At 38.2% G+C, this 24,976-nt stretch overlaps 1 protein-coding gene across 1 annotated transcript in view; it reads right to left on the bottom strand.

Moving 5' to 3' along the window:
* Positions 1–24,976, bottom strand: part of CNTN5 (contactin 5) — a 663,141-nt gene that overhangs the window by 5,203 nt on the left and 632,962 nt on the right. The window contains exons 19-21 of the mRNA XM_070383116.1: positions 16,498–16,684; positions 15,942–16,054; positions 1,253–1,421 (exon numbers count right to left, since the gene is read on the bottom strand). Coding sequence (XP_070239217.1) covers positions 1,253–1,421; positions 15,942–16,054; positions 16,498–16,684 — 469 coding nt within the window. The remainder of the gene's footprint in view (positions 1–1,252; positions 1,422–15,941; positions 16,055–16,497; positions 16,685–24,976) is intronic.

Here is a 24,976-nt window from a genome sequence, read left to right as displayed (position 1 = left end):
AGTGAAAAATCTGTCTTAAAACTCAACATTCAAAATACTAAGATCATGGTATCTGGTCCCATCACTTCATGGGAAATAGACAAGGAAACAATGGAAACAGTGATAGACTTTATTTTCTTGGGCTCCAAAATCACTTCAGATGGTGACTGCATCCATGAAATTAAAAGATGCTTGCTCTTTGGAAGAAAAGCTCTGACAAACCTAGACAGTACCTTAAAAATCAAAGACATCACTTTCCCAACAAAGGTCCATCTAATCAAAGCTATGATTTTTCCAGTAGGCATGTATGGATATGAGCGTTGAACCATAAAAAAAGCTGAATGCCAAAGAATTTATGCATTTGAACTGTGGTGCTGAAGAAGCCTCTTGGGAGTCCCTTGGACAGCAAAGAGACCAACCAGTCAACTCTAGAAAGGAAATCAACCATGAACATTCATTGGAAGGACTGATGCTGAAGCTCCAATACTTTGGCCACCTGATGCAAAGTGCCAGTTCTTTGGGAAAAAATCCTGATGCTGAGAAAGGTTGAAGGCAAGAGGAGAAGGGAATGACAGTGGATGAGATGGCTGGATGGCACCACCAACTCAATAGACATGAGTTTGAGTAAACTTCGGGAGATGGACAGGGAAGGACAGGGTTGCCTGGCATACTGCAGTACATGGGGTTGCAGAGTTGGACATGACTTTACAACTGAACAAGAGCAAAACCAGTTTAAAAGCAGTATTGCAAAGCTCACATGGCCGGCAGCGTACTTCTTGTGGTCAGGGAAGACTGGGGAATTTCTCAAATAAAGATATTCTAATGAGACTGTTAACTCCTTCCTAGATGTGTGGAAATTTCACAGTTGTGGGTGGGCCACCATGGTTTGTATCAATCAGAGGATCATATAGTAATCTGGCTTCCCAAGTGGTTCAGTGGTAAAGAATCTGCTTGCCATTGCAGCAGATGCAGGAGACTTGGGTTTGATCCTTGGGTTGGGAAGGTGCCTCGGAGAAGGAAAGGGCTACCAAGTCTACTATTCTTGCCTGAAAAATACCATGGACAGAGGAGCCTGGCAGGCTATAGTCCATGGGGTGGTAAAGAGTTGGACACAAATGAGCAGTGGAGCATGCTTGCATATAACAATCAGAGGATAAGAGTAGAGAACCTTCAAAGTCTCTGAACCATGTAATCCATCATGTTAATTTTGATGAGTTTTACATCATGTTAATGTTAGTGGTTATCAAATTAAGCCTACTGTGTCAAAACTTACCTGAATATGATGGGACCCTGATTTGGGAACTAGCGGTTCCATCTCCTCCTTCACCATATGCTCGCACTTCAATGATATAGACTCCAGCATCGGGGAGTGGGACTACTGCTTGAGGTTTCTGCGTTTCAATAACTTGACCGTTGCTGTGACCCTCTTGCCTATAAAAAACCTGGAAATGATGATAGATTTTTAATCATTTGATAGTCAATCAAGGATTCCAAAAGCTTATTGACTGCCTCCTGCATATTGCATTCTGAGCTAAGTAGAGGGAGCTTACAGCTTAGGCAGATATGCAAGCCAATGCAATGCATATGTTATATGCAGCAATGGAAGTGTATGCAAGGGGCTATATGAATGCAGAAGAGAGTTTAATCCCCTCTGGTGGTTTAGGGAAGGCTCCTAAGCAACTAAACTGCCACCTAAGAGAAGGTGGTGCTGAGCTAAATATTTAAAGATAAGTAGAGCTCACAAGTTGGAGAAGGAGAGCAGAAAAATTTTACAGAGATAAGAGAAGATGAAAAAAACATCTAAGTAATAAGAAAGCAATAGCATTAGAAGATAGTTGAGAATAGTGAGAAATTGAAGCTAGAGAAGTAGGCAGTAAGGAGGCAGATCATTGAAAATGTTTTATTCCTGGCTAATGAAGTGAACAGTATCCTGAGGAAGAACTCAAAATTGTTATCTTCAAATCATCTGAAAGGAGTAATCAGAAAATTTGTTAAATATATCAATAATAAAACCTTAACACTATATAAGATGGCTGAAAAGTTAAAAATAAAAGGGTATTTTTAGTTTTACTTTTGTATTTACTTTTTGGTGAATTGGCATTTGGATATATTGGATAGCCAAGTTAAGGCTTTTTTCTCTTTTAAAAAATATTTACTTAATTTATTTGGCTGCTCTCACTCTTAGTTGTGGCATGTGGGATCTAGTGTCTTGAAAAGGAATTGAACTTAGGTCCCCTGCATTGGGACCATGGAGTCTTAGCCACTGTATAACAGGGAAGTCCCAAGTTAGGGCTTTTTTGACATTTGTTCATGGTACTAGAATTACACATATATTGATGGTAAACAGAGTTTTAGAACTACAGATTAGGACACAGAATTAGCTTGTGTGTATAGGTCAGTAAACTAAGGTTGTAGAGATTACACAATTTATACAAGATTATATGTTCAGTTGTGAAAGTAATTGCATTAGAAGATTAGTAATCTGATGATCAGTTCAGAGGTGTTTCACTGTATCATACTGTTTCTACTCATTTGCCCCCCAGTAAACTTATTTGTGTGTGCATAATAGTAAAGTAGCAGCAATGAAGATTTTAAATTCATTTTTATTCAGTTCATTGTTTTTGTGGTTTTTCATAATTGTGAGTATTATAATTTCTTTTTGTAATGAAGAGAACAATGATTTTGTAGTCATACAGACCTGTATTCAAAACAGTCTCCTACAAAATAAAACAAAAAGCAATTTCCTACATATTTCAGTCTGAGAAAATTTGGGCAAGTTGATAACATTTTTAAATTTCAAGTGCCTATACTGTAAAGAAAAACACATGTAAAAATGTCCAGCACAGGATCTGGTAAGCTTAAAGAGAAAGTGACTTCTTCTGTTGCTATTATTTTTCATTGTCAGTGGTCAGTATTTACATTATAAATGATCAACTGCATTGGAAAACTATAAAAAACTATAATAGATTTTGCTTATTAAAAATGTGCTTGAACTTGACTAACCTACATACAAAAAAAAAAAAATTAAATGTAAGTTTCACATGTTGAAGCCTGCTTGTACTTAATCCTCCTTTTTGCATTCTGGTAATATATGCTCCCTCTATTTTACTTCCTCTGTCTTTCACGGATTTGAATTTACTTCTGGTCATGGAAGAGAAGTAAATTCTCTGTAAAAGTATATAACATGTGCAATAATTCTATCTATTGAAATCCTTAGAAGGAAGGATGCCATAACTTCAACATAGTTGGGAAATGAAAAAAAATCATGGAATATTTTACTGGGTATCTCATGTAGGACAGGCACAGTAATATATACTGGAAATTTAGAGACTAAGAACACATGGTTCTGCTCTCATGGAACTTACAGTGGAGACAAACAATGCAATCAAGTGTTCTGTGTACTGCAATAGGAAACATATTTGGTGCTATAGCCATGTACAGAGCAGTACAGATTTGGGAATCAGAAGCTCTTCTTGGAGGATGCCTATAGCAAGTTTTTTTTGGCTTTGAAAAAATGACAATTGTATCAGAATTTATGATTCTCATTTTGACTGTAGTAGTATAAAGAATTAGAATTCTGTTCATCTACATTAGATAATTAGAAAGCAAATTTATGGCAACAAAATAGTATGTAAATTGGTGAGGATTGGCAGGGGAGTAACTATTTTAGAGGACATTGTTATTATGGTTCAATAAATTACAATTCTTATGACAATGAAAAATGCAGCCAGTAATGCATATCTAACGTTGCTGTAAAATCCAGAGTTGAAGAAAAAATTGTGGATCAGTTAAGATTTAGAAACAAAAGGTAAGGGCAGGAAATATCAGTTAATGGCAGCAAAAGGAGTTTGAGATTAAATGTGGCTTTTACCAATATATCCAGGGAGATGTAGTGCTATGAGAGAGTAAGTAGGTATAATAAATGAAAAGATACATTAAATTAATGAATGGTTAGTCTTAGGTGATTTAGAGAATATTCATTCATTGTAAAATCCTGATTTAGAAAAGATGAATACAAATGACAAATATGAGATGGTTAAGGAATTATCAAGACATGTCAGAAATAGTTATTGACAATAACAAGACCAGGGAGTACTTTGAGAACCTGGACATTTACAGATTGACTGTTACAATAGTGACTATCTCCAGACATAGAGAAAAGTGTCTATTTTCAAGACTATTCTCAAATTCTACTTAAAAACCTGAGAACAGTGGGTTAGCCAAAGAGATGATTCTAAACAAACAATAATGTGATACTGCTATTCTCAAAGGCATGATCTGGTATTGGCTAATCTGTACATCTTATGGTAAAAGTAATGTTGTGAGTCAGTCTAAAAATATAGCAGAATAAATTTTTGCTAGTTTTGCCCACAAGTGCCATTGGAAGGATGGATCTTTTTAAACAAAAGGGCTATCCACCAGTACTTCCCAGGTGGTACAGTGGTAAAGAATCTGCCTGCCGATGCAGGAGACACAAGAGACACAAGGTTTGATCTCTGAGTAGGGAAGATCTCCTGGGTTAGGAAATGGCAGACTGCTCCAGTATTCTTGCCTGGAAAATTCCATGGACAGAGGAACCTGGCAGGCTATAGTTCATGGGGTTGCAACGAGTTGGACACAACTGAGTGACTGAGAACACACATACAGTCACCAGCTGAGCATCTTGAGGACAATTGCTCTTCACAATAGTGAGTGACGAATCCAAAGTCCCAGTGGCTGCGGGTGGGTGAGGAGGAATCAGTGAGATAGTAGAATCTAGGTGAAAAGAAGGTGGGAGCACAAGTACCAGTGAGAAGCCCTGCTGTAAGATGACTCCAAGGAACTTTAAGAACTGGATTTCCTGTTGGCAATTTCATGTGTGTTTGCATGTTGTGCCTTTCAGTCTAATATCCCCCACTAACATTTCCATAAAGTCTTCTTTGTGTATGTTATTCAGTTCAGTTCAGTTGCTCCATTGTGTCCATCTCTTTGCGACCCCATGAAATGCAGCACACCAGGCCTCCCTGTCCATCACCAACTCCCGGAGTATACTCAAACTCATGTCCATTGACTCGGTGATGCCATCCAACCATCTCATCCTCTGTCATCCCCTTCTCCTCCTGCCTTCAATCTTTCCCAGCATCAGGGTCTTTTCAAATGAGTCAACTCTTCGCATCAGGTGGCCAAAGTATTGGAGTTTCAGCTTCAACATCAGTCCTTCCAATGAACACCCAGGACTGATCTCTTTTAAGATGGACTGGTTGGATCTCCTTGCAGTCCAAGGGACTCTCAAGAGTCTTCTCCAACACCACAGTTCAAAAGGATCAATTCTTCGATGCTCAGCTTTCTTTACAGTCCAACTCTCACATCCATACATGACCACAAGAAAAACCATTGCCTTGACTAGACGGACCTTTGTTGACAAAGTAGTCTCTGCTTTTAATATGCTGTCTAGGTTGGTCATAACTTTCCTTCCAAGGAGCAAGCATCTTTTAATTTCATGGCTGCAATCACCATCTGCAGTGATTTTGGAGCCCCCCCCCAAAGTAAAGTCTGACAGTGTTTCCACTGTTTCCCCATCTATTTCCCATGAAATGATGGAACCAGATTCCATGATCTTAGTTTTCTTAATGTTGAGCTTTCAGCCAACTTATTCACTCTCTTCTTTCACTTTCATCAAAAGACTTTTTAGTTCCTCTTCACTTTCTGCCATAAGGGTGGTGTCATCTGCATATCTGAGGTTATTGATATTTCTCTCAGCAATCTTGATTCCAGCTTGTGCTTCCTCCAGCCCAGAGTTTCTCATGATGTTCTCTGTATATAAGTTAAAAAAGCAGGGTGACAATATACAGCCTTGCCGTACTCCTTTTCCTATTTGAAACCATCTGTTGTTCTGTGTGCAGTTCCTACTGTTGCTTCCTGACTGGTACACAGGTTTCTCAAGAGACAGGTCAGATGGTTTTGTATTCCCATTTCTTTCAGAATTTTCCAGTTTATTGTGATCCACACAAAGACTTTGGCATAGTCCACAAAGTAGAAATAGATGTTTTTCTGGAACTCTCTTGCTTATTTGATGATCCAGCACATGTTGGCAATTTGATCTCTGGTTCCTCTGCCTTTTCTATATCCAGCTTGAACATCTGGAAGTTCATGGTTCATGTATTGCTGAAGCCTAGCCTGGCTTGGAGAATTTTGAGCATTACTTTGCTAGCATGTGAGATGAGTGCAATTGTACAGTAGTTTGAACATTTTTTGGCATTGCCTTTCTTTGGGATTGGAATGAAAACTGACCTTTTGCAGTCCTGTGGCCACTGCTTAGTTTTCCAAATTTGCTCACATATTGAGTGCAGCACTTTCACAGCATCATCTCTTAGGATTTGAAATAGCTGAACTGGAATTCCATCACCTCCACTAGCTTTGTTCATTGTGATGCTTCCTAAGGCCCACTTGACTTCACATTTCAGATGTCTGGCTCCAGGTGAGTGATCATACCATGGTGATTATCTGGGTCATGAAGGTCTTTTTTTTCTACAGGTCTTCTGTGTATTCTTCCCACTTCTTCTTAATGTCTTCTGCTTCTGTTAGGTCCATACCATTTCTGTCCTTTATTGTGCCCATCTTTGCATGAAATGTTCCCTTGGTATTTCTAATTTTCTTTAAGAGATCTCTAGTCTTTCCCATTCTATTGTTTTCCTCTATTTCTTTGCATTGATCTCTGAGGAAGGCTTTCTTATCTCTCCTTCCTATTCTTTGGAACTCTGCCTTCAAATGGGTATATCTTTCCTTTTCTCCTTTGCTTTTCGCTTCTCTTCTTTTCACAGCTATTTGTAAGGCCTCCTCAGACAACAATTTTGCTTTTTTGCATTTCTTTTCCTTTAGGATGGTCTTGATCCCTGTCTCCTGTAAAATGTCACAAACCTCCGTCCATAGTTCATCAGGCACTCTGTCTATCAGATCTAGTCCCTTAAATTTATTTCTCACTTCTACTGTATAATTATAAGGGATTTAATTTAGGTCATACCTGAATGGTCTAGTGGTTTTCCCCACTTTCTTCTATTTAAGTCTGAATTTAGCAGTAAGGGGTTCATGATCTGAGCCACAGTCAGCTCCCAGTCTTGTTTTTTCCTGACTCTATTGAGCTTCTGCATCTTAGCTTTAAAGAATATAATCAATCTGATTTCGGTGTTGGCCATCTAATGATGTCAAATTGTAGAGTCTTCTCTTGTGTTGTTGGAAGACAGTGTTTGCTATGACCAGTTTGCTATGACTAGGGTGTTTGCTATGACCATATATGCATATGTTATATATACTGGAGAAGGCAATGGCACCCCACTCCAGTACTCTTGCCTGGAAAATCCCATGGATGGAGGAGCCTGGTAGGCTGCAGTCCATGGGGTCGCCAAGAATCGGATACTACTGAGCGACTTCACTTTGACTTTTCACTTTCATGCATTGGAGGAGGAAATGGCAACCCACTACAGTGTTCTTGCCTGGAGAATCCCATGGACAGAGGAGCCTGGTGGGCTGCCGTCTATGGGGTCACACAGAGTCAGACACAACTGAAGCGACTTAGCTGCATATATATATATATATATATGCACATATATATATATATACACACAGTATATGTCACGTTATATATATATGGTATACATATATACATCTTCATGCTATACAAGCCATTTCTGTCTTAATTTTTAAAATATGATGAAAAACATGTAAGTATAATCAAATATAGAAATGATTGTATAAACTATTATGTATGAGTCATTTTAAATTGTGGGGATCACAGTAAAGGGCTGGATCTCATATTTGGAGTGAATATAAGATAAAAGAACAGCTGTAAAATACAGGAAGCTCTCCTGGAGGAGGGCATGACAATCCACTCCAGTATTCTTGCCTGGAGAATCCCACGGACAGAGGAGCCTGGAGGGCTAGAGTCCATAAGGTAACAAAGAGTCTGATGCAACTGAAGTGACTTAGCATGCATGCAGGATATAGTCAATCAAGGAGACTAGCATGGCCATAGACCCTAAGCTCCCTGAAAAACTGGAGAAATATATGGATGGGCTTCACATTCTATAGGCTGTGGAATATATTTTCAATACAAGTGTACCTATATCTCAGGAGTCTGGCAGGCTCTAACTGGTAGCTAAATGGAATAAACAAATGAAAATTCCTATGTATTGATGGATCATATAATAACTATAAATAGCAGAAAGCAGAGATAAAGGGGAAGATGTATGGTGAAATTTTAGTTGTTCAGACATGTCCGACTTTTTGCAACCCCATGGACTGTAGCCCACCAGGCTCCTCCGTTCATGGAATTCTCCAGGCGCAAATACTGGAGTGGGTAGCCCAGCTAGTCTCCTCTCTAGGGGATAGAATCTTGGTCTCCTGCATTACAGGTGGATTATTTACCATCTGAGCCACCAGGAAAGGCCCTATATGGTGAAAGGGTTGTATATTGGGAAAGGATATTTCCAGTGTAGATTGAAAAATGAGACCTTGTTTTCTTGGCATGTAGCCTGAAGCCCTTATACTGAATTTCTCCTGAATGCACATGTCTTTTCTGAGTGGACAGAAGTTTCTCTTAGTGGAAAGAGGGATACTTGCTCTAGGGAAAGCATAGGCCTTGGGTATTTAGCCTTTATTTTCTCTTCCACTTAAGTTTAAATCTGTACAAGGAGAATATGGTAAGTATAAGATGGCTGTTCTACTTGATAATTTGAGAAGTTTCTTTCACAGCATAAAGAAAAAAAAAAAACCCACTCCCAAGATCATTAAGGAGAATTATGGCTGAATATAAAAGCAGAGAATATATCAATATCTGAGAAAAGAAGAGAAGCTAAAAGCAATGGAGAAAAGGAAAGATATACCCATTTGAAGCAGAGATGCAGAGAATAGCAAGGAGAGATAAGAAAGCCTTCCTAAGTGAACAATGCAAATAAATAGAGGAAAGCAATAGAATGGGAGAGACTAGAGATCTCTTCAAGAAAATTAGTGATACCAAGGGAACATTTCATGCAAGGATGGGCTCAATAAAGGACAGAAATGGTATGGACCTAACAGAAGCAGAAGATATTAAGTAGCAATGGTAAGAATAAGCAGAAGAACTATACAAAAAAGATCTTCATGACCCAGATAATCAAGATGGTGTGATCACTTACCTAGAATGTGAAGTCAAGTGGGCCTTAGGAAGCATCACTACAAACAAAGCTAGTGGAGGTGATGGAATTCCAGCTGAGCTATATCAAATCCTAAAAGATGATGCTGTGAAAGTGTTGTACTCAATATGCGAGCAAATTTGGAAAACTCAGCAGTGGCCACAGGACTGCAAAAAGTCAGTTTTCATTCCACTTCCAGAGAAAGACAATGCCAAAGAATGTTCAAACTACCACAATTGCACTCATCTCACATGCTAGTAAAGTAATGCTCAAAATTCTCCAAGCCAGGCTTCAGCAATACGTGGAACCATGAACTTCCAGATGTTCAAGCTGGATCTAGAAAAGGTAGAGGAACCAGAGATCAAATTGCCAACATGTGCTGGATCATCGAAAATGCAAGAGTTCCAGAAAAACATCTATTTCTGCTTTGTTGACTTGCCAAAGCCTTTGACTGTGTGGATTACAGCAAACTTTGGAAAATTCTTCAAGAGATGGGAATACCAGAACACCTTACCTGCCTCCTGAGAAATATGTATGCAGGTCAAGAAGCAACGGTTAGAACCAGACATGGAATAATGAACTGGTTCCAAATTGGGAAAGGAATATATCAAGGCTGTATATTCTCAGCCTGCTTATTTAACGTATATGCAGAGTATATCATGCAAAATGCCGGGCTGGAAGAAGCACAACTGGAATCAAGTTTGCTGGGAGAAATATCAATAACCTCAGATATGCAGATACACCACCCTATGGCAGAAAGTGAAGAGGAAGGAAAGAATCTCTTGATGAAAGTGAAAGAGGAGTATAAAAGAGCTGGTTTAAAACTCAACATTCAAAAAGCTAAGATCATGGCATCTGGTCCCACCTCTTCATGACAAGTAGATGGGGAAACAATGAAAACAGTGAGACTGCAGCCATGAAATTAACAGATGCTTGCTCCTTTGAATAAAAGCTAGGCAAACCCTGGCAGCATATTAGAAAGCAGAGACTTGACTTTGCCAAGAAAAATTTCCCTAATCAGAGCTATGGTCTTTCCAGTAGTCATGTATGGATTTGAGAGTTGGACTATAAAGAAAGCTGTGCACTGAATAATTGATGCTTTTTAACTGTGGTGGTGGAGAAGACTCTTGAGAGTCTCTTGGACTGCAAGGAGATCCAGCCAGTCCATCCTAAAGGAGATCAGTCCTGAATATTCATTGGAAGGACTGGTGCTGAAGCTGAAGCTCCAATACTTTGGCCACCTGATTCGAGGAACTGACTCATTGGAAAAGACCCTGATGCTGGAAAAGATTGAAGGCAGGAGAAGGGGATGACAGAGCACAAGATATTTGGATGGCATCACCGACTTGATGGTCATGAATTTGAGCAAGCCCCGGGAATTGGTGATGGACAGGGAAGCCTGGTGTGCTGCAGTCCATGGGGTCACAAAGATATGACTGAGCGACTGAACTGAACTGATACTTTAGTCCAGAGTTATGTTGTCGTTTTTGGAAGTGCCAGTAACAGATGCAACATGTGTTAAAGATACTAAGTATTCCAGATCCAGATCCCAAACTGGTGGAGTTATAAAAACAAAGTTTTTTTTTTTTTTTTCTTTTCATTTGAAAATACTTATTTGGGAAAAGTAAGTTACATTAAGAAATTTCTTTGAATTTTTTTCCCTGTTTTCTGACAACTGATATGTAATATATTAAGGAAACATGGATTTAATTCTGAATTGGGAACTGTAAAATGAATCACATATTAATTGACCTGAAGAAGTGATGAATATGCTAAATAAGCTCCCACATTTGACTCAACTTTTTATATGGAAAGCTATCTTGTTTGAGGGTAAATAACTTGTAGCCATGTCTACAAAAGACAATTATTTTTCAGCATTTTTCTGGTTTTTCATGCTTCTATTACTCTTACTTATTAATAGAAGCTGTGATGTTTTGAAAGTATTACTATTAAATCTAGACTTCTTAAACAAAATCCCAAGAAGTCCACGTTGTCTTGGACAATCTCAAAGAACAGTGAGAAATTTCACTAAATAGGTAATGCTTAACGTTTATTTGAATAGATTCAATGTTAATGTGTTGCCTATGACACAATTATAAATAGTTCAATTCTATCCTTCTTTCACTATATTCTTGCTCACTTTGAGGTCCCTGACAAGTTTTGTGATGGGGAGACTGATTTTTTTTCTTTCTCTTAACACATTTGAGTGATATTTTCTGTATCATTGTGTATTTCTCTGGTAATATCTTGTCCTTATGTATGTTGCTGACACCTCGATCTCTGGAATCAAATAGGGAAGTAAGATCCATGTTTTCTTAGAAAATGGACTGATCTAACCCCAAACTCTTGCTGTTTTATCTTACTATTTTATGTTATTTTTGTTATTTATTTATTTTTTTTTTGGCTGCACTGGGTCTTTGTTGCTGCCTACAGGCTCTCTCTGGTTGTGGTGAGCAGGGGCTACTCTCTAGCTGCTGAGCATGGGCTGTAGATCATATAGGCTTGAGTAGTTGTGGAGCATGGGCTTAGCTGTGCAATGGCATGTAGAATCCTTCCAGACCAAGGATTGAACCGGTGTCCCCTCCCAACCACTGGACTCACCAGGGAAGTCCATGATCTAAATCGTTGAGAATAAATTGCACCTAGTATATACTACCTTAACTATGAAAAAGCAGAGTTCAGTGGATCACTTATGGATCAAGTCTATGGAACAAGTCCATTTTCCCTCATATTTATCACTTATCAATCATTTTCAAAATCTTGAAATTTCTAGATGAGGATTTCCCCTTAATTCATCCACCTTAAGCTAGACTTGATGCAAAAGATAAAATACACCATCTCTGCACTTTAAACTTCAGGCACTGACCCCTACTTCTAGTTTCCAGGCTCAAATTTGCATACCATGTATCTCTAGTGATCTCTTTTGCTTGTAAAAGCAAAGTAATTGGTCAAGATAAAAAGCGAAAATAAATTTGCCTTCCTTTTGATATTGTGATTAATTGTGGAAGTTCTCTCTTTGGTTAACAGGAAGTCCTCTACCACAAATTTTCCAAGAATTCTAAGAGGCGAACTCAGTCTTAATAGGTCTGAATCTTTACAGCCCCATGGACTGTAGCCTGCTAGACTCCTTTGTCCGTGGAGTTTCCCAGGCAAGAATCCTGGGGTGGGTAGCCGTTCCCTCCTTCAGAGGATCTTCCCAACTTAGGCAATGAACCAAGGTCTCCTGCATTGCAGGCAGACTCCTTATTGTCTGAGCCACCAGGGAAGCCTCTTATTGGGTCATTTCCCTGGTGGCTCAGACGGTAAAGCGTCTGCCTACAATGCGGGAGACCTGGGTTCAATCCCTGGGTTGGGAAGATCTCCTGGAGAAGGAAATGGCAACCCACTCCAGTATTCTTGCCTGGAAAACCCCATGGATGGAGGAGCCTGGTAGGCTACAGTCCATGGGTCACAAAGAGTCGGACACGACTGAGTGACTTCACTACTTCAAATTAACTCATGGGAAGGGAAATGATTAGTGTGTTGACATGTCCCTAGTTTTGTTAACCTGTTTTGTGTAGCAACTGCTACACACTATGTTTAAGAAGAGGGCTCACTATTACATTGGTGCCATTTTTGGTCTGGTGGTAGTTTTCTGGGGATGTAGTAGGAATCAAATGGCAACCCACTCCAGGATTCTTGCCTCTGAAATTCCATTGACAGAGGTGCCTGGTGGGCTATAGTCCAGGGAGTTGCAAAGAGTCAGATGTGACTGACAACAGATAACAGTTGATTTTCAATACTATATCAGTTTTAGATGTACAATATAGGGATTCCATATTTTGGCTTCTTTTCTGGTGGCTCAGATATGGTAAAGAGTCTGCCTGTAATGTGGGAGACCCAGATTTGACCCCTGGGTTGGGAAGGTCCCCTGGAGAAGAGAATGACAACCCACTCCAGTATTCTTGCCTGGAGAATTCCATTCCTGGTGGGCTGCAATTCATGGGTTTGTAAAGTGTCAGACAGGACTGACCAACTAACACTTCACTTCAGCAGGAATCAAATATTCTCCCTCTGAGTATCATACTGTCCACTCCATATTTGTGTGAACCTCCCTCCAGACAGTATGGGTGTTTTAGCTGCATGTAGATCCTTGCCTAGGCAGCTCTTGTGTAGTTCTTTTCCAAGTCATGCTCTGAAAAGGAAGATCCAATCTTGTGTTCCCTAGGTTCCATCTCATTAGTTTACATTCATGGCTACTGTTGCATTTAGCTTATATTCACATTCCTGTTCCATTGTGCCTATGTCAATAGGAGCTTTCATGCCTAGTCACTTGCCCTGTGAAAACCAGACCTTTGTAGGGGAACCCAGGCTCTACCTCAGTCATCAGTATGAAGTCCCCTTCCCTCAAGGGGCCCTTTGCATCATTCCTGCCAGTAGGTCTCTCATTGGGAATTAGCCCATCTATCAGAAGATCTAATAAGGTAGACTCTATTTGTTACCATCAGGCTCCTTTCTTAGAAACTAGATTTTCCCTCTAAGGGACATAAAGAGGTGAGACCATTTCAAGGAATAAAAGGAAAAAAAAAAAGCTCTGTCAATGTGTGCCTACTTGGCACTATTTCCACAACTAAGATGGACAACATTAGAGATTCTTCTCCCCACAACAAAGTATTCCAAGGGGTTTTGCACTGTTTTCATTGAGATAGAACTGGCAGGCAACTTTTAAAGATCAAATTCTTCTGCTAAAATATTAAAAAGTTCTACCTACTGGGTAAAATTCCTCCAATAAGAAAAATAGTAGCTAATTTTTTTAGTGAGCACTTTCTACATACTAAACATTTTACACAAATTGTCTTATTTAATCCTTAATAAATCCTCTATGATACTATTTTTGCATTTAAAAATATTGATCTCTTTATTTTTTATTTGGCTATGTCAGATCTTAGCTGCAGTACATAGAATCTTCCTGTGGGATCTTCTCATTGCAGCAGACGGACTCCATTTGTTGCTCTTGGGCTCAGTAGTTGCTGCAGCACACAGGCTTTGTTGTTCCATGGCGGGTGGGATCTTAGTTTTATGACTTGGGATTACACCCACCACCCCTTCATTGCAAGGTGATTCTTAACCACTGGATCACCAAGGAAATCCCCTATGTTTGCTTTTTTTTAAAGTTAAAATGAAACTCAGTTTAAGCAACTAGTTCAAAGTTAAAGAACTGGGATTTGAACTGGTGTCTGTCTTACTTAAGGGTCGGTTCTCTTTCCCCACTCCACATAACAAATGGAAAGGCCATGCTAGGAAAACACACACCTGATAATATACACTTGTGACTAACTGCATAAAATACCTCTAGTTGGGTCAAAATTAATGTTTTCATCCTTCTTAGAAGCACTGAGCATAAAGAGATGAGTAAGACAGAGGCTTTGCCTTCAATCATGTATAGTCTGGGCAGGGAGATAGTGACATGTAAGGAGGGTAAGCAGTTGTGTGATAGAAGGGACAAATGTAGGCAAGGATGAGGGTCATCTCACCGGGAGCCCTATGCCCAGCTTCATGTTTTCTCCAGGTTGTGTGGTGCTTCTTTTTTTCCCTGAGAGTTGCCCAAAGCCAAATGGCTCTTCCAGGCAGTCATATGCTTTCATCTACCATCTATTTTCCTCTCCAGTTTGAGAGACTGCTTGCCACACTTTTAATGAGATCAGGTTGTTTCTTGGTGATCCATCGCCATTTCTGACCATATTGTTACCCTTAATCATTGGAGGATCTACTTGCCTTAGACTACAAGGTGTGAAGACGAGGGGAAGAGTGTGGAAAGAAGAGGACTAGGGAAGGATACAGAGAGAATGGCTCACCTGTTCTCCCCCAAAGATCAAATTCAATGTCCCTGAAGATTAGGACAGATTTGAGAGAGTGTTTAGTGTGAGGGTGTTTATGATCCATAATAATTCTAGTCTGTAAGAAGTACTATACTTTGTACCTGAATATATTCTTCTTGGGAATTATTTAACTTAAAAATGTATTTCATTTATAACTATTCCAGATTTTAGCTTCAGAATTTAGCCCTTTGTGCATCAAATACTGTGTTACCATCTCAGATAATTGAACAGCCACCTAAATAATGCTTTTCAGTCTAAAGATAATCATTGAAATATTTAAAAATTCTGTTATAAATAATAATCATTAATGATTCTGTATGAGTTTAAGAAATAGAATCCAATATTATGGAAGGAGAATTTGAAGTTCAGCTAATTCAATACCTAGATCACATATTACTTAAAATCAGAGACAAAGTTGTTCTAAACATTTTTATATTTTCAGATCTCTTGCTGGCACATAGCAGGATGACTTATGTGAAATGTTGCATCTATTTTGGAGCCAGCTGTCTCTCTCCATGGTCTCTCTCATATCCCCTGTGGTGACCCTAGCATTTTTTTCTTTTTGTGTTTCTTTGCTAATGGAAAGTCTTTCTACTCAAACTAAGTGGTCCAGTCTTTTCCATCTGCCAGGACAGTTTGTCTTTGGGGAGAGAATGCCAAGACTCTCTGTCAAAGTTATGCTTGTCCTGACAGTGCATCATGGAGCCATCTTCACCCTGTGTTAAAATTGTTGTCTTTTCTACCCATTCGCTTCCTATGCCTTGTGTAGCTGAAACTGATTTTGATTGCCTTGACTTCCCCAGTGTATGAAGACAGTTTCTAGAATAAAGGTAGAACAATGTTTGAGGGGAAAAAAACAGCTATGTTAATAGATCTTTTCATGCCTTTTTAATTGCACATCCTCACAATAGCAATTTTTGAGATGCATGTCTATCCAACAGAGTGAACACACACTGACCTTGTAGCCCATGACTTCAGACTCGTTGGCTAATGGTCTGACGGGGTCCCAGCCCAGAGAAAGCTGAGAGCCCTGTTGCTCCCACCTGAGGTTGTTAGGTGCTTGACTGGGGGCTGCAAAATGAAAAGAAAAGTGAGTGCAAGAGATATCTTAAATACCTTTATTCACTTAAATTCTTGTGAGTATTTCAATCTTTTTTTGTGTTCAGTAGTTAGCTGGCACCATAGGCTTCCTTCCAGTGAGAATCAGATAAGGAGGGTTTTGCTCCAGGAGTATCATTTTAATAGCTACTCTGCTGAGCTTTTGAACCCAAATCCTTTTATCTCCCTTCTGTGTCAAAAATCGCTTAGCCTTGTTGCACAGGAAGATAACCTTTATCTACTGTGAATGCAAAATTTTCTGAGCTAGTTTTAGAATTCAGATCTAAGCATTGAAGCGAGACTAGGAATCAAAACTCCTCTTCAACTCATTTTATTATGTACCTCATGTGGCTTTCAGAAATGTTAAAAGATGTTTCTCTTTTGTCTGAGACAAACACAAAGCCCAGGTCACTTACGGGATTTCTTGGTGGCTGCACTCACTTCACTGCTGGGTGGCCCATATCCGGCTCCATTATAAGCCCTCACTGTGAAGTGATATAACGTATTTCCTTCTAACCCTGTCAGGATGATGGATGACTCGTTCCCCCTCGTTTTGACGGTTTCTGCTGCATCTTCTTGTTCCATGTCTTTCCGATAACCAATCTGTCAACAAATTATCACATGACGGATTAATTTTAAAGTTTCCCCCATTGAACTTTTTTACCCCTTGGATGTTTCTCAAACCCACCTCTGGGAAATCATTCCTGTATCATCCAACGAATAGGTTCTACTAATGAAGCCAAATTCAGTCTTAACTGCTGCCTGATTTGCATCTGTGTAAACCATAGCACCTTAACAGTACTCAGCAAAGCAGTGAAAGGTGCTACCTTGTAGCCTGGTAGCATAAAAAGTCATTCATGAAGTTGAAGAAGTTCCTTTCTCATATGTCATCGGGACCATTTCCCATTCAAAGCCATCTAGCTTTTAATTAATTATTTAAGAAAGAGACATGAGGAATATTTCCTCCTCAGTCCCACACAGAGGTGAATCACACAGCTGGATGAGTTTAAAAGAGAAGAGGTGAGAGAACACTCATGATAATTTGGAATGGTATCTTGGACTGCAAGGAGATCCAATCAGTCCATCCTAAAGGAGATCAGTCCTGGGTGTTCATTGGAAGGACTGATGCTGAAGCTGAAACTTCAATACTGTGGCCACTTCATGCGAAGAGCTGACTCATTGGAAAAGACTCTGATGCTGGGAGGGATTGGGGGCAGGAGGAGAAGGGGATGACAGAGGATGAGATGGTTGGTTGGCATCACTGACTCGATGCACATGAATCTGGGTGAACTCCGGGAGTTGGTGATGGACAGGGAGGCCTGGTGTGCTGCGATTCATGAGGTTGCAAAGAGTCGGACATGACTGAGCGACTGAACTGAACTGAAATACATAAAAATAACATTACTAGGATTTGGGAGGGTGGCAGAAGGGAATAGCTCTTTGTCAAAGAGCACTTTGTGCATTGAGATGATCTTTCCTGGTTATACACTCTTGGTGGCTGGTCGCATACCAAACTTGATCACTTTAAGAGATTCAGCAATCATCTGTGTATATCTAATGCTTAACCCTGTTTGTACATTAGAACTTAATTATACATGAAGGCATAACAGAGTAGTTTCCCTCCCCCCGCCCCTACTTCTTTATCTTGGTAAAAATAAAGGAAGAGTAATAGTTCATTTTCCAGTTAATTACTGTGGTGAAAGAAGTGTATTTCTGCAACCATTGCACCTCCTTCAAGTGCTTTGTCTATAGGCTAGGAAGTCAAACATCACAGTTCCAGATTCTGGTACAAAATTAGGGCAGTGAGGAATTTGTTTGAAACTTGATATATTCTGGGTTATACCTTGGACACCCAATTCCTTGAGTCCATTGGGAGGTACCAGAGGCTGCTCTCTTCCAGGAGAAAAAAGGACTGGAATCCCTTTCCCAACCCTCTTCCAGCCTAGATGCTGGCTGAAGGCAGAGGGAGTAAAAATGTCCAGAAGAGGAGGAAAGTTAGAAATTATAACTGCAGCCTTATGACATGAAGACTGTAACAGCCATATTTTCTTCTTTATATTGTTTGATATCTAAAAATTAAATAGCCTGGGTCCCTTCCTTTCTTGTGAAAGAGTGTTGTGCATAGGTAACTTTCTATTGTAGCCTGTTAGAGGAGACAGACAGGTTGACTAAAGGAAGTTTCTTGGCTTTCCATCGTAAGGAGATGGTGAGTACATCTTCATTTGTTTAAGAGATATTTGCACAATGTCAGTATGGAACATTTCCACTGCCAATTGTTACTTTCAGGGAACTGTTGAATGGGGAGAAGAATGTGTATGGATGTTGAGTAATGAAAAGGATCTAGTACTTTAGTTTTCAACATCCATTTCACCCTCATTCTAGTGTGTCTTCCTGGACTGAAGAGATGAAAAAATAAACACCATATTTCCAAGGCTCCCTTGCAGTTAGGGCTCTGAATATATTTTAGGTATAGCCAGTCAGATGCATATGCCTGGTATTTGAAAGTAAAAGTGAGATATAGATTGGGGAGATATAGATTGAACTTCCACCAATTCTGGTGTTTTATTTATTTATTTTTTCCTTTTGATTTGTTTTTTGCCTACAAGTATAGTAACAGAGACATTATTTTTCCCTTTCCCCTTCACCCTCTGACTGTGGCAGCAAAACTGAATGGCTCATTGTCCAAGCATTAGCTTTATGGGAGTTAAGAAGTCACACACAAGAAAACCATTTTGTTGGTGCAAATTATAGTAACATGGTGGAATTCTGGAACTGGCAGTAACATCAGAGGCTTCCAGATCACAAAGTCTTCTTGAATGTGGAGCTGTCCTGTTTGTGATGACTTCCAAACAAACCAGGGCAGTGGAGTGTGGGACTAGGGCTGGAGATTTACTGGTTTTAGTAGACATCAGTGTCTTCCTCTGTATCCTGGTCCATTGATTAGCTTTAACAGTCATTTTTCAAAGATCATGGAGTCTGTTAATTTAATTCAATAATTTTGTAAACAGTTTAATACTTATAATAAAACACTTCCTATTTAAGCTAGAGTAGTTTAATTCTTTGCAATTAAACACTGTCTGACACACCTACACAGCTCTTGGGGAAAAAAGTGTATATAGTTAATAAGGGACTTCCCCAGTGGCTCAGTGGTAAGCAATCCATCTGTAATGCAGGAGACACAGTTTCAAGCCTTAGGTTGGGAAGATCCCCTGGAGGATGGCTTGGCAACATACTCCAGTACTCTTACCTGAAGAATCCCATGGACTGAGAAGCATTGCAGGCTACAGTCCACAGGGTCGCAAAGAGTCAGACACGACTAAAGCAACTAACCACGTACTCACATAGTAAGATAATCATAATCAAATTCCTGTTTGTCATCCTTGTCTCTTCACAGATTTGAACTGGCATACAGCTGAATGAATGAACTTCAGAAATTTGTTTGATTAAGCTGAAATGCTCTAACCCTGACTTCTGTATTATGTTTGCCCCATTATTCCTAATTCCAAGAGCTAACTTATCTTGTTTGATTTTCAGCATACTTTTAACTGAAGAAATCTAAGCTATTTTCAGACTACAAAATTGAATGACATGTTGTTGGGTGAACAAATGTGTATCTTTCTCCTTCCCAATGATATATCTGATTTTCAGATCTCTGTTTCAACTTTCTTTAATTGGCTGGATTATTTTAAGTTAGTTAAATATATATATTTGAGAGAGTTTAGTGTGATTAAATTCAACAGATTACAGATTTCGATACAAACACAGATTCCAATACAAAGTCTGGACTTCTAAATATTGAATGTTTAATTTGCTGATGAATCACCATGAAATTAAACATCCTAAATAAAAGATATTATGTTCTTAAGTGACAGATTTTGAAAAAATATAAATTCTAGCTGTACCAGATAAAACCTGTCATAAATCTAAAATTTTTTTAAAAAGGCATTATTTCTCTTTCTGGAATTTTGAAAAAGAAAAAAGAGCTGGAAGAGTTATTACCTTTACAGAGAAATAATAATTTTATTTCCTACGTTTTTGATGGAGGAGAGGATAAATCAGAAAAGCAGAAAAACATATGGAGTTTAATATCATGCTTATCTAGCGATTCTTAACTTGGAATTGAGGTAATATAGTATTCATAAGTCACACTATACCTTTTAAAGTTGAAACTTCCTCTTTATTCAATTTATTTCTCCATGATTCAATTCTATCATGATGATAAATTTCATCAACATATAAATTTTGAACTCTCTATGAGATCACTTGAAATGAAGTTTAAAACACTTTAAAAGACACAAATATCTGAAACTAGAAGCATAGATAACCTGCTATTTTATCACTTTCACACAATTGGGGTTTTCATGGGTGTTTTTATTACATTATTATACCCTTCTAGTATTTTTATTACATATAGCTAATAAATCATGTACTTATAGTCACATATGAATATTTTCCCATTTTGATAGTAATAATTTATCATATCCCTTGTGTACCAAATACCATTTAACCATTGTTCTTTTGTGGAACATTTGGGTAGCTTCCAAATTTGTTCTCTTACTTAAAATGTTGACATGAGTATGTTCTTTGTTCATGTATATTGTTTCCAACATATTGGAGTAATTCCCCAGAACAGAATCCTACACAGGAGATTATAGGATCCAAAATTATTGAAATTTTTATACTTCTGAAACAAAAGTGCTACACTTGATTTTCAAATAGTTTGTACTAATTTTCATTTCCAACAACAGTGTATAAATCTGAGAGATACACTGTACTGTTGCCAGCTCTACGTGTATCATGGTCGTGGATTCAGAGGCCTACATTTTAATCATATTTTTGAAATCTATAAGTTTCATATAATGGGACAAGTTACTTAACCACTGAATCTCTATATCCTTATTTATAAAGCAGCTAAAATACTACTTACTTCAGTTTTATGAATTGTTTTCAGACAGTTCCCCTATTGTCATTCAACTACTTAAACTATTTTGTTTCTTGGTGGTTTAATATTTCTGATTTTTGTAACTTGTAAGTCTGTTTTCTTTTTTCTTGCTATCCTTCACATTGTTTTATTTTCTGACTTCATTCCTCAAAATTATGTTTACTTATGTGTAATATAAATAGTGGCAGGCAGGAAGCATGAATTCTGAGTCAGCCAATAGCTTTAAGAGTGTAGATTTGAACTTAAATCTGCAGGATGCTTTTCTTAGTAGATAACCCATTTTTTCCAAAATTGATTCTCCAGCGACTTTGTAGTAGTAGTAGGATAATTATAATTTTAACTATGCAGATAACATACTCAGTTATCTGATATGATGATTCTAAAATATTCATGTCATACACAATCTAGTTTCCTCACATGAAGTTATAGGATTTAAATCTACCACTGCTGCTGTATGTAGTCAAAGATTACTGGATGAGCCACAGACTTCCCCCTATTTCCCAGTTTTTATTTAGTCACATTTACAATCATTGAAGGATTCTTCCTATCTGATTTTTGTTACCTGTTAGTTTTTAAAAGCATAATTCTTACCTGCTGTATTCCCTTGTTTTATAACTTAAATTGCACTCAGTGGTCACTGCTCATTCAATAGTGTATTTCCTGAATTTAATAAACAGCTCTATTATCTGATGTTATTTAAATTGCAAAAATTTTTGCACCACTGCAAGTTATTTATTCTCTAGTAAGGTTAGATTTTTTTTTTAAATAATCAAAATGCATAGTGAAATGTAAATATTTTACCATACTTTGAGTTTTTCAAAACTATTAAATTATTCATTCAAAAGTTTTTTTGAATATGCATTATTTACCAAGCACTGTGCCTGCAGGCAACTGGGGATTAATGGTGAGTCCAAAAAGACATAGGCAGAACACAGAGGAATTTTAGGACTGTGAAACTATTATGTACAATTTACAATGGTAGATACATTTTGTCAGAAGACTTAGAATGTAGACATCAACAGTGACTCCTCATTTGTTTTATTTTTATTGAAGTATAGTTGACTTATAATGTTGTGTTAATTACTACTGTACAGCAAAGTGATTCAGTTATATACATTCTTTTTTATGTTCTTTTCCCTTATGGTTTATCATAGGATATTGACTATGGTTCACTGTGCTATACAGTAAGACATTCTTATTTATCCATTCTATGTTTAAAAGCTTATATTTTCTAACCCTACCTCCCACTGTATTCATTCCCCAACCCCCTTCCCTTTGGCAACCACCAATCTGATCTCTGTTTTTGATTCTGATTTTGTTTTGTAAATAGGTTAATTTGTGTCATATTTTAGATTACATATATAAGTTATATCATATGGTATTTGTCCTCTTTCTGCCTTACTTCACTTAGTATGATAATCTCCAGGTCCTCCATGTTGCTGCAAAGAGTGAATGCTAATTTAAACACCGGATTTTGACTGGTAATGATGTGTCACTGTAGGCTCATCGACTGGAGCAAATGTCGTTCTCTGAGGGGGATGTTGATCATGGAGGAGTTAAGGTTCAGTGTGTGAAGACAGTGGGTACATGAGAACCCTTTTTTCTGCTTAATTTTTCTGTGGATTCAAAAAGTTTCTTAATTGGAAAAAAATAGTAGCCAACAAAGTTATTGAATGAAAAACCACACAAATGTACAATTGTGGTTCAGTCAAGCTGCATATTGCTAGAGTTCTACAGTGTGGGCTAGGACTCAGTGGAGGGAGGCTGGTCAGAGAAAGCATCAGTAAGGAAGGCAGAGGACTGGTACGTGCAAACGTGGAGAGGTGAGTGGAGAACGTGTGAACCTGAAAAAAACTCCACTTAGGCCAACGTGAAGTCTGAGGGTGCATGTGGCTCCATTTGATCCTAGAGGCAAAGGACGGAGCCTAATCTTAGCACTGGCTGGATTAAACAGTTTGGAGCAATGCCAACACACTGAAGGATCTTAAGCAGGGGTGAGAGTGACATGTACATGTATCGAATTTTTGTTTTGAAAAGATACATGCAGCAGTCAAACATTTTTTGCTTTGTTTTTTTCAGCATATAAATTAGGTCACTCGTTTGTCCAAAACTCTCCATATTGCACTTAGAGTAACTTGCAGACTGCTCACCACAGCTTACCCAACAAGATCGCTGTGTACTTCTCCAACTTCATCTTATATCTCACATCACTGTGTTCACCACCTTCCAGCAAAACAGCCTCAAACATTGAGTCACATTCTTGATTTATAGCCTTTGAACTTCTAGTGTCTTTTACCCAGAAGCTCTTTTTACATTTCTTTCTCCAAATGGCCATCTCCTTTTCATCCAAGTTTTAGCTAAACTGCAAAGCTTCCCTTTGTCACTTCCTTAAAGAAACTTTCCCTCCCTTAGTCACTTTATTTGATATTACTCTGAGTTTTATTATGATTATTATTATCACTTATAATTATCACTAAATGAAAGGAAAAGGAAAGTGAAGTCGCTCAGTCATGTCTGACTCTTTGTGACCCATGGACCATAGCCTACCAGATTCCTCCATCCATGGGATTTTCCAGGCAAGACTACTGGAGTGGGTGGCCTTTCCTTTCTCCAGGAGATCTTCCCAACCCAGGGATTGAACCCAGGTCTCCTGCATTGTAGGCAGATGCTTTATCATTTGAGCCACCAGGGATGCCTATATGAATCACTATATGAAACTATTATTTATCTGTTTAATTGCTTGCTTCACATTGGCATTGAGGAGCACTGTATGATTTATCTTGGTGAATAAATGGTTGTAATATGAAGACAGTTTAGAAAGGGGCTGAAGTAGAAACAGGAGAGCAGTTAGGAGGTGATGCTTGAGTCTGGTAAGAAATGAGGATGGCCTGGATTAGCATGATAGCTATGGACATGGGGACAGATATGCAGTAGAGAGATCTTTAGAAGATAAAGCCAGCAGACTTTGGTGACAGGCTAATTATAGGTGTGACAAGAAACTCTGTGGGCATTCTCTACTTTAAGGTAGGGATATTTTTTCAGTTACTTTGTTTTTGGATTGCTGTTTATTTGGATTTTTATTGTTACTATTGTCACTGATTTTGCTCCATCTATTCTATCTTCTTGGTAGATATCTATTTGGTTTATGGACCAAACTTCTTTTGTTCTTTACATCTGCCTTCTTCTCTCTTACCTTATAGTAAAATTTCCTTATTCATGTACTTTGCATTCTGGGTTTACTTCTCAAGCTTGTACTCCAAAGCATTGGTCTAAATAATTAGCGATATCAAATTTGCTTGATTGTTCCTAATGAATATTTTATTTTAATTACTTTGGTTTTGATTTTATTGAATTCTCTTTAATAACCAGCATTGTTCTTTTAACATATTGATAGAAGAAATATTTTATTTTCTCTCATTGATATCTAGAAACTATGTTTAAAAATTATCTTCTTATTTATAAGAAAATCTCTTATGGGAAAGGAATTAATACTGAGCCTTATCATTTGTTTTCTTATTCCAAAGATTTTTCTCCTATCATTTCCTTCCTTTTTGAAAAGTGTTTCTTTTGTTTAATCATTCTAGGATTTAAACTGTTTTTAATGGTGCTCTACATTTGCATGGGGATATATTCATCTCTAGACTGTGTATCCAAGCCCAGTGGCTGATGCTGTGAGATAGAGGCCAAACTTTGTGCTAGTACAAGCCTCCACTCATATTCTCCACACAACACAAAAGAATTTTCAGAAGCTTGAGATGAGAGACAAAGCTTCATGTTCGTGACTACAGTTTTTTCATTGAAGAAAAAGATAAAGGAGAAGGAGGCCAGAGGCTATTTTGTTGCTTGCTTGAATCTAGAAAATGGAATTTTGAAGATGGGTCATTGCACGAAGATGAAAGGAAAGAAAACCTTAGAAAATCCTACTAAAATTCTTGTTTCATACTCCTCATTAT

Source organism: Bos mutus, chromosome 15 (assembly GCF_027580195.1).
Source record: "Bos mutus isolate GX-2022 chromosome 15, NWIPB_WYAK_1.1, whole genome shotgun sequence".
Lineage (NCBI taxonomy): Eukaryota > Metazoa > Chordata > Mammalia > Artiodactyla > Bovidae > Bos > Bos mutus.
This window is presented reverse-complemented; position numbering and strand designations above follow the sequence as displayed.